The sequence below is a fragment of the Mauremys reevesii genome, linkage group 1 (genome assembly GCF_016161935.1).
Source record: "Mauremys reevesii isolate NIE-2019 linkage group 1, ASM1616193v1, whole genome shotgun sequence".
Lineage (NCBI taxonomy): Eukaryota > Metazoa > Chordata > Testudines > Geoemydidae > Mauremys > Mauremys reevesii.
In genome coordinates this window covers 108,341,066-108,352,022 of record NC_052623.1, presented here as the reverse complement: position 1 = coordinate 108,352,022, position 10,957 = coordinate 108,341,066, and the positions used below count along the sequence as shown (strand labels likewise).

Here is a 10,957-nt window from a genome sequence, read left to right as displayed (position 1 = left end):
GCGACAACCGCCGACACCCGTGGGAGTGGACGTGGGGGTCACCGAGGCGCGAGGGAGGGGGCTTCGCACAGTGTGTGACACCTTCGGGCTGGACATGGGGCGGGGCGAGGCGCTTACAGCCCTCGGCCTCCGCGTGCGCGTCTAGGAGGCTCCGCCCCCCTGATAACCCGGCCACGCGGGGCAAGGGCTAACTGGGCCCAGCCGCCGCCGCCAGCCACCCAATGGCGCAAGGACAGGCTGTGCGCATGCGCACGGGCTATACCTCTTCCCGCCCCCACCCGTTCCCGAGCTCACCCCGACTCGGCCCGAACCTCTCCGAGCGCCTTCGGGTATCTTCGGCGGTCAAAAAGAGGAGGGAGCCGAGTGTGCGTGCGCGGTGCATTGTGGGGCGGCAAGGAGCCGAGTCACCGCTGGGTTAGGGCCGCCATCTTGTCTCCGTCCGGATTCGCTGCCGCCTCCGGGGCCTGCTCCTTCTCCTCAGTGAGCCGGGCGGGGGAGAGGCCCAGCCAGGCTGATGCGCGCGTCCCCTCGCGCCTCTCTCAGGTGCCGCTAGCGTCCAGGCTTCGGGCGGGGCGGCCGCGGCCGGGGGGCTCCGCCATGGGTCGGTCCCGCAGCCGGAGCTCGTCCCGCTCCAAGCACACCAAGAGCTCCAAGCACACCAAGAAGAACCGGAGCCGCTCGCGGTCCCGCTCCCGGGAGAAGGAGCGGGCGCGCAAGCGCTCCAAGTCCCGGGAGACCAAGCGGAACCGGCGCCGCGAGTCCCGCTCCCGGTCCCGCTCCAACACGGCCCCCTCGTCCCGCCGGGAGCGCGAGCGGGAGCGCGCCTCGTCCCCCCCGGACCGCATCGACATCTTCGGGCGCACGGTGAGCAAGCGCAGCAGCCTGGACGAGAAGCAGAAGCGGGAGGAGGAGGAGAAAAAAGCGGAGTTCGAGCGGCAGCGGAAAATGTGAGTGCCCACCTCGGGGATCCCCGCCTGGGGCCTCGTCCCCCCGAGCCCGGCTCGCAGCGGCGCCCTCCTCTCGCTTCGATCCCGGGGCGAGCTCGCCGAGCCCCTCCCTCCCATGCTCCCCGCTAGAAAACACCCACCGCGGAGCCGCTGCTTCCCTCCCGTCCCCTCCCTTCCTCCGCTAACAGGCATCTAAGGGCCTTCGGTTCGGTCTCCTCCTCTGTCCGAGGCCTCGCCGCCTCTGGGGCTGTGTGTGCAGCACTCACTGCCAGACTTTTGTCCCTCCCCTTTTCTGCGAGCATGCAGCTCACTCTTTAGGCTGAGGCACTCCTAGTTGGCCCTGAGGGCTGTGTTGTGCCTCCTAAAAAGATGCACTCAACAAGTATAAAAAAGAACAGGAGTACTTGTGGCACCTTAAAGACTAACAAATTTATTTAAGCATGAGCTTTCGTGAGCTACAGCTCACTTCTTCGGATGCACTTCCATTCTATGCATCCGAAGAAGTGAGTGTTTGTCTCTGCATTAGTGCTGAATCAGAGAGGATTCATATCATGAAACACTTGCTCAGCTGAACAAAACTAACATGTTAAGTGTTCAAGTGTGTGTAGCTCTTGTTATATTTCATAAAACTCACAGGCCTTCCTTCATTTTGTTATAGATTTGGAATTAGGTGCCCGAATAGTTCACTTGCAGCATTATTTAAGTTATCAGAAATATTTTTATTCTCCCTTATGATTTCTTATTCCATCACAGACAGCAGCAAAACTCCTTGTAACAAGTTGTAATAAATCCATCATTTTTGAATGTCCTATAAACCTGGCACGTTGATATATGAAACTGTGATGCAAAAATATTGACCTGGGGAAACAAAAATACTGTCTGATCCTATCTTTGTAAGTGAATGCTTAGGCAGACTCCAGTAATGACAACCAGTCAGTTTTACACCAACTCATTTTCTTTTGTCTTTGTTCTAGCTATATCAAAATGAATGAAATAATTACAAATTATGCATATGTTGGAAATTTTGATCTCTCCATATTGCTTCTTTCATTTCTATTTTAATGTATTCTGCTGTTGAGAGTCCTCTTGACCTATGCTAATTGCAGTTTGATAGCGATATCATCAAATGTGGTAGGGTTACAGAACACACATTTGAAAAATTTCAAAATATTTTGTCTTAGAGACACTGGGCCCTGATTCTCCTGTTAGACCTGGGTCAATCAGGATTAATTCTATTGAAATTAGCGAAGTTACTCTAGCCCAGGGGTTCTCAAACTGGGGGTCGTGAGGTTATTACATGGGGAGTCGCGAACTGTCAGCCTCTACCCCAAACCCCGTTTTGTCTCCAGCATTTATAATGGTATTAAATATATTTAAAGTGTTTTTAATTTATAAGGGGGACCGCACTCAGAGGCTTCCTTTGTAAAAGGGGTCAAGATTACAAAAGTTTGAGAACCATTGCTCTAGCCTATAGTTAAGAGTGAGAAGAGATTCCTGCTCTGGTTGTTTATTTTTAAACATTCAGTCTCTTCTCAATTTGGAATCTTAATGCTTTTGTTCCAGATTCTTTTTCGTTCCCAGGTAACCCTTTAAATGAACTGTAAGGCAAACACTTAAATATTTTATTTGAGAACGTATATGTGACTTGTGAAATTTTTGCGATTTTAAAGTAATTGGACATCTACTTTTTATAACAAAGGCCTGATTTCTTACCAAACCAAAATGGCTTTTTAGGGGAGGGAAGAAACTGTTCTAGTACTGAAGGAAAATAAAAGGTTTAAGATCTTTATATCAAATAGTCAAGCAGTTGATCATTATGTTGCCATTAAAACTTTGATTTGCAACAAATCTAGTTCTGTTTACCTGAATAGTAGGCCAGAGCTCATTAAGAAAAAAATCTGTTGGCATTCTTACCTGCACTTTAATGTTTTTCTAGAACAACTTTGTTATACTACACAAATCAGCTTATTATGAAAAATGGTGGAATACTTATGATCTAGGTGGGCAATATGGGATTTGATCGAAGTAGCGACAGTGCAGTAAAGTGTAGTCTTTCTCTCACAGGAGTTTGTTAGGCAAACAGAATTCTGCTGTTTGTCAAAATACTATTTAAGAGGTGCACAAGAGTCTTTAGTTGTCCAGGTTATTAAAGTGTTGTGAACTTAAAAAAAAAAAAATTCCATGTTTTTTGAGGGGAGGGGATTCCATTTGGGCTTTGCTAGTGTGGCAAACTATATTAAATTTAAATTTTGTGCTTCACTAGTTGAATCAAGCACTTCATATTTCATACTGGCTTATGTCACTTATCAAATTGCCTAGTGATAGCCATTTTCAATGTATGTAGCTGTCTTCTGAATCTGTACAGGGCTGTCCTGAGATATGAGACCTCTGTGCTTTACCCTGTTTTCTGTTCTTTTCAGTGACGCTTAATTTCAAGGTCTACAAATAAATGAATATGGAAATGTTTATGTGGCAAATCCACTGAATCCACTTTCCTTCTTGCAGCTCTCCTAAAACTCTTAACATACTCTATATGAATCTCATAACTTATTCTGAAAAATCTGACACAAGCATGCTTTGACTTTCTGCTGTTTCTGAAAATGTTGCATGTTAGAGGAAGATGCTAATTTTACCTCTGTATAGGAAGTCTTGTATACACCTGTTACAGAAAATATTATTATTATTATTATAGATAGATAGAAACTACACTACCATATTTAAGCCTGATCCTACATTTATTGGGAATCTACAACATTGACTTGTAGAGTTAAATCTTCAAATGTAGATGTTAGAGTGATGGTCTAATACAGAACTTAAATCTTTGAGAATAAATTCTCATGTCGTCACTTTTTTTAACACAGCTTTTATAGTATAGTTTTTTTATCACATTTCCTGGAACACTAACTTGGGGGAGGGGTGTAATGTAATAATTGTTTGTAATTTTCTAAAGCAATGCAAGTGCTGCCCCTAATTTTATGAATCTTGAAATTTTTTGCCAGGAGTAGGAGGAGGTGCGAAACCTTCACAGTGTGATGCTAATTTGAGAACAACATAATTTACTTACATTATTTTTTAAAAATGAGCAGTTCACGTGTTCATTTGCCTGAAATATTTTCTTTAATTCGGAAAAAAAATGTTCACGTGGATTTAACCTCTCATGTTCAAATATTTTATTAAGAGGGCAACAATAAATAAAGATTTGTATAGATCGATACCTGATATATACCAAGGCTTAACGTGAGGCAAATTTTACAGCACAATTACAACCTACGCAGTAATATAATATTTTAGATTTTATCCTTATTCTGAAGGTTTTAAAAACAAATTAGAGAATATGTCTACAAGAACCTTGTAGTTATTTCTGGAATGAAAGTGCACTGGGCAACAAATACACTGGGCAACAGTGAGGTGAGGAAAATGGGCCATGGAATATTTTATATCCACTTAAAGCAGAGAACTTTGGTTTAAGGTTTCATCAGAAAGAGCCCACGTCTGTATCAGTAGAATGAAAGACTAAATTCTCTCTTCTGGGGGTTAAACCTATAGGTTGAAGGAGTCCATAGGTGTTTCAAATATGTTATTTAGATAATCAATCCATTCCCTTTAGGATATGTGTTGTCTTACTATTTTGTAAAATCCCCACTAGGAAATCTGTCAAATTATATAATTTTTCTGAAAATGTATGAATAATTGAAAATGTCTTCATATTAAAAATATATTTATAATTGAGTGAATAACATCTGAAACTCTTACTTTAACAAGAAAGTGACCGGAAACTATTCTATTTTAGGTCTTATATTGTAAACCATAGATTATTGGTCCTAGCTGACAAATTAAGATGTATTTCTTAAACATATTGTCAGTATTTCACTAGTGTGCTTAAGTTTCAATTCAAATAAAAGTCCAGTGTGAATGTAAAAATAATACAGTACAGTAACCCTGAAAAGTGAATACCATTTAAGGAATAGCTGTAGAATATTATTTTATATAAAATGAACCTTCTGTTAGTATTTGAATATTTAATTCACGAACGGGCCCAATCCTACAAATGCTCACTACTGTGCATAGTGCTTGCTATCATGAGGAGCTTTTTCATCTTCATGGCAGCAAGCACTACAGCAGGTATTAAGCGTTTATAAGATCTAACCCAATATTTTACTGTTTGGTGAAAAATGTGAACAGAGTTAAAGTTAAGTGAATATAACATTTTGCATCCTATCATATTTGGTGTTACCCTTTTAAAAAAAAAAAACATCTTACTAAAAAACAAACAAAAACCCCCACTCTTTAGAAAAAAATCCTTTATAAAAATACAGAACACAAAAGTAATGGTTTATTTAGGACTCCAAATTGATATTTTTTGCTTTTGTACAATTATGCTTGACACTCAATACCATCATAAAGAAATTAAGTAGATCTGCAGTATTTGATATGTGATAAGGTAAATTATTGGAGATCTAGATTACGCCAACACCTGGAGCTTTTGTTAGGAATATTCAAATTACAAATTTTATTGTCTCTGCTTTCTGTTTGTTAGAGACCAGTTTGGTGCCTTTGAGGTGGATGTCTTAGGGCAATGTTTTATTACTTCATGTAACACAAAACCTAAAATGTTTTGAATTTTGAAAGGGGGATGGGTACTCTAGCTGGTAGCTACGTTTCAACGTTACTGTGTTTTAAGTAACATTCAGAGTCAAAATAATCCATTTGCTGTACCATAACCTACTCAAAATGCCATTTTGTTGTTAAATGTAACATTTTAAGATGTGTTAAATATGGTATGTTCCTATGGCTTTTGTAGTCCTCTTACTCGCTTTCTCTTAAATGTAAAGCAAATTTTTTGTATGGGTTGTGTGTGAACAAAGAATAAAGGAAAACATTTAAATATATAATACCAACCATAATCTTCTACATCAATCTGTGAATTCAAAGTTTTACTTAAATTTCATTATTGAAATAATTAATTCAATTATTATTTTCATGTCTCTTTCTAGACGCCAACAAGAAATTGAAGAGAAACTCATAGAGGAAGAGACAGCCCGAAGAGTGGAAGAACTTGTGGCTAAGCGTGTAGAGGAAGAGCTGGAGAAACGGAAGGATGAGATTGAGCGAGAGGTTCTCCGCAGGGTGGAGGAGGCTAAGCGCATCATGGAAAAACAGTTGCTCGAAGAACTCGAGCGACAGCGACAAGCTGAACTTGCGGCACAGAAAGCCAGAGAGGTAACGCTCGGTCGTTTGGAAAGTAGAGACAGTCCATGGCAAAACTTTCAGTGTCTGGTTGTGCCTCCTGTTCGGTTCAGAAAGAGATGGAATACAGCAAATCTAATTCCCTTCTCGTGTAAACTTGCATTGCTGCGAAACTTAATTTTTAGCCTATTCAGAGGAGCTCACTGATACTTAAAACAGTTACTCTTCTAAAACCTGTACAAGGATACTTGAATTTTAATGGAACTGACCTACATATTTGAGAATTGTTTGAAACTTTTGCCATGGCTGCAGGATTTATCCACAATCCTTTCTTATTTGGGGGGGAAAGGGTTAAAATTTATAATAATGTATCCTTCATTTGTTTCATTTTATTTACCTAGACTGTAAGAGGCTTTTTGCCTTCAGTCAGGAAAAGAGCAGGGTCCAGCACTGAGCTGCAGTACCTGTCTTTAACTAGGTTTTCTTACTGTTCTCCCTTTAAAACAAACATTCTCTTTGAGCATACATTGGACTAATTCCTGTACTTTGAACATAAGCCCAGCCACCGTCTTCACTAAGGACTTATGTCCAAATCATTATATCCATTTTTCAATAACTACTAACTCCTTTTTTTTCTCTAGAATTTATTAAGGAGCAGGTTGTCCTTGTCTGAAGTCAAGCTAAACGTGTGACTTGTTTTATCAGCAGCTGAAGGAAAAGCTGAAAAACGTCTTTCTGTGAGGCAGTAATTTGCTACTAAGGCTTTGATGCTTGTCTGCACTAATCACTCCGGGATCCAAAAATTTAAAGTCCATCTTTTAAACCCTTAAAGAAAATTCAGCTAAATAGCACTGAGTGTCCAATAACTCTCTCACTCCGTACTTCTTTTACTAGTTGGTCTAAATGAATAACTTGATTAGTTTACAAGAGAAAAATCATTAATAATGATGCTTTCCCCTTAAGGCTAAATGTCAACTGTTTGCGAATATAATATCTTTGAAATAAAAGTTCTTTTGCTGAGACTTAAGATATGCAGAATTTCACATGTGTGCAATTCAAAGTTCAACTTTAAGAGAAATGCGTTTTGACTTTATATACATTAAAGTTTGCTGAAATTTGTATATATTGGATTTTAGTTGACTAAATGGATGCATCATTCACAAAAAGTTTTTTTAAAAACCATCATTTAAGTTTGATACGGAGTAGTTCATCAGTGCTTTACTATGTTAAAATGAATTTCAATTCCTGGAGCATAGCGTGCTAGCTAGTAGCTGATTACTAGTCATCGTAAGAAGTTTTCTCTTCATATGCTTGTTTTGTTTCATATTAACTTTCTTTTTTACACAGACACAAACCTCTGGCTGATTTAAATCTTCCAAATATTAAAATAATTTGGATATTTATTATGTGAACTGAAGCACCTCAAAAACCTTCCCGCACTCTTCATATTTATGTTTTGCATAACAAAGTTTTATTAAATTCACCAAGGAAACAGCAGTTTATAAGGCTCTATTTCCTCATCATGCCTTTCCTGGACTCCTGAATTCCAGTTCAAACTGTAGATGACAGTTTAAGCTGTCTTAAAATTGTCAAAATATTGAATGTTAAGTCCATTTTCCCCACGAAAGAAGCCCTTAGTTCCATGAAGTATGGATTACCATTTGTATTTTTCACTAACAGTAAATGTATTTTTCTTATTAATTGTTTGCCTTAGGAATGATTTACATATTTTTGTTCCTTCTTATCATAAACATCTGCATTCCTCAGCTCAGCCTTCCTTGTATGTTGTTTCTTTATAAATGGTTGAGCTGCTGATGCAGGTATTGCCAAGCTAACAGTACAAATCATTTTAAAGAGGAAGCTGGCGCGTATGGCAGCCGAGGAGCACACTCTGCAGGACACTGGACAAGACAGTAAATATTCAACTTTTAATGCTGATTAAAGGAGTATAGGTAAAGAATACGTAGGTATACTTAATTGGTGAGACCAACTATTCACTTTATTTATATTTTATATATTACTTTTTTAATTTGGTAAATACTATCCAGTTTTTGTAGTTGTCCTTGTTCATTTGTGTGGTATTAAAATACTAGTAATAAATTGTCAGGAATCTATGATTAGGGAGGGTTTAGTTGGTTGCTGTTTGGACTGGGAGGGATGATTTAAATTTAGTATTAGAGACCAATTTTAGTGGCTGCACAATTTACTGTTGAGACAAAATAGGTGGCTGTAAAGCTGCCCTGTAAGTCAGTTCACAAAAGAATTCTGAGGAAGATTAGTGAAGACACATAAATGAGTATTTTACTTTTCTAACATCTTACCCTGTCCTCCCCTTTAGGAGGAAGAGCGTGCAAAACGTGAGGAACTAGAGCGAATATTAGAAGAGAATAATCGAAAAATTGCAGAAGCACAAGCTAAACTGGTAGGTAGAAATGAAGTTTACATTAATGTAGACATGTTCAAATCCTATTGCCTGATGTGCTAGATATTATTTTTTTTTTTTTAAACATCTAATCCTACTCCCATTGAAATCGGTGTGAATGCTCCGATTGACTTTGATGGCAAACAATCTCTTCCCAGCTCCCAATGTATCCTTTCAGTTTTTGACTGGTGACCAGGCTTTGACTAGTGTTCGGGACCGGCTCTACTGTTTTTGCTGCCCCAAGCAGCGCGCCGAATTGCCGCCGCTTTCGGCGGGGGCAGGGCAGTCCGTGTGCCGTTAGGGCGGCTTGCGCGTTTCCGCTGCCACCGTATTGCCGCCGCCGTGGAAACGCGCAATCTGCCCTAACAACACATGGACTGCCCCCGCCGTCTGCGGCGGCAATTCGGCACGCTGCTTGGGGGCAAAAACACACAGACTGCCGCCCCTTGCAGATTGCCGCCCCAAGCATCTGCTTAGGATGCTGGTGCCTGGAGCCGACCCTGCTAGTGTTCCTAGTGTAACAAAACAGGTATAAACGTGTTTGACACAAGCAGAATTCCAGTGTACAGTGGTTGAGGAGGACTTTGTCAGACTTCTGTATATGATAGTTGCACTCATTTAAAGTAAATCAGTGGGTTTTAAACCAGCTTAGTTAAATCAGTGCAAAAACATTGCTTCCCTGTGTAGATGCTGTTACTTTGGTTTGAGTGGTTTATTTTGCTTGATCAGTTTAAAATAATCCAAAATAAGCCTGATTACAAAGGGGTTTGCACCAGTTTAACTAAATTGTTTAAAATCACAGGTTAAACCAATGCAGCTTTCTTGTGTAGATAAGGCCTTTGTTAAAATTGGTTTCTGGATTTACACCTTCTTTTAAAATCTCACTGTCAGTTTTTGTGGTTTTACAACTACATTTTTAATTTATCACTTTATGGAGAAACAACTATAAAAACAGAAAAAAATATTCAAATTAACTATATGCTAAATACTGTTAAATGAACAAAATAAAAACTTTAAAATACAGAAGTTCTTCTGCTAATCTTTCTTTCATTAGTAACTATGTCCTGATGGTGCAAATAGACATAAGTCACTTTATGCCTGAGTCATTCCATTAAGTTTAATGCATAAGTGCTTGCACTATTTGAGCCTAAATGGTAACTTGTAGTAGGTTGAGAAAGAAATTGGATGAAAACTTGGCAGGGTTTTGCTCTATATTGATAGTGTCCCATTAAGTTATCAAACACAAACGAGAAGTAGTGGAGAATATTCCTTTTTATAAATTGATTTCCCTAATAATGAAAACTGGAACAATGTTATATTTAAATTTGTAATGCATATAAATATGTACAGATAGTATTTGTAAAGTGTGTTGAAAATGGAAAGAACTATATTGGTGTATGAGATTTTGATATGCATTTTGATATGCACTGAAAATGTTTATACATGTGCAAAACTTTACTTCTGTGAAGCCAATAGAACTTGTAACATGAGTAGTGACATGTCTTAAGTTTGCAGAATTAGCTTCTGTGTTTGCTGAATACATGTAAAATAGAGATTGAGAAATCACTACTACAGGGGCTGCAAAATATTATGCATTCTAAATTCTGCTGGTTTTGTACACAGGCTGAAGAACAATTGAAAATTGTTGAAGAACAAAGAAAGATTCATGAGGAGAGGATGAAACTAGAACAAGAGAGGCAACGTCAGCAAAAGGAAGAGCAAAAAATGATCCTGGGCAAGGGAAAGTCTAGGCCAAAACTGTCCTTCTCACTAAAGAGCCAGGATTAAATTGGAACTCTGAACTCTTAAAAAGAAAAATGAAACAGAAAAACTTTGTATGGTAGCTTCATGTTGAAGTGGTTTCTTTCACCTTTTTTGGGGGGGACTGGGGGTGTCTTTTTTTTTTTTTTTTTTTTTTTTGAAGTCTGGAAAGTTAGCTTGTTCTAATAGGGGCTGTGCTCTGCATTTCTTAATATTTTTTTTTTAACTTCCATTAAGTTAAATCCTTATCAGATCACTGTTGCCTTTTAGAGAGTAATCTGTTCTCATCCATTTTGTTTCTGTAATAGTGGTTTGAAGCAGATCAGGTCACTTTATAAATTGTGTATGATCTGATAAGGTTTTTACTGACCCACTGATTTCAGAGTTATACTCTGATATTAGTTCGAATTTCATGCTGGTTTTGCTGACTTTTAATAACAAAAAAAGTTAGTATATGCATCAGTAAATTCCCAAAGTACTACTGGACCTCTGTGGTTTATTGTTAAATCAGTGTCCTATGATACTGTCCCACTGTTGCACTTGATGTTCCTGATACAGGTAAGGAAACGGTCAATTCTGCTATGAATATATAGAGAGATTGAGAGTTCAGTATTGTTGCTTAGATTGTTTTTATTACATT

General features: G+C 39.2%; 1 protein-coding gene across 4 annotated transcripts; it reads left to right on the top strand.

Moving 5' to 3' along the window:
- Positions 1-291: 291 nt before the first annotated feature.
- On the top strand, positions 292-10,317 carry ARGLU1 (arginine and glutamate rich 1). 4 transcript variants are annotated; one of them, XM_039498499.1, is made up of 5 exons: positions 292-947; positions 5,942-6,167; positions 7,990-8,101; positions 8,473-8,556; positions 10,180-10,213. In XM_039498499.1, the coding sequence occupies exons 1-3, from the start codon at positions 598-600 to the stop codon at positions 8,074-8,076; spliced, it is 663 nt and encodes a 220-aa protein (XP_039354433.1). In that variant the 5' UTR covers positions 292-597; the 3' UTR covers positions 8,077-8,101; positions 8,473-8,556; positions 10,180-10,213. The 4 variants fall into 4 exon arrangements, with proteins under 4 accessions (XP_039354433.1, XP_039354444.1, XP_039354453.1 ...); XM_039498529.1 differs by having other exon boundaries at positions 296-947; positions 7,990-8,047; positions 10,180-10,317; XM_039498510.1 differs by lacking the exon at positions 10,180-10,213 and having other exon boundaries at positions 7,990-8,114.
- The last annotated feature ends 640 nt before the right edge of the window (positions 10,318-10,957 follow it).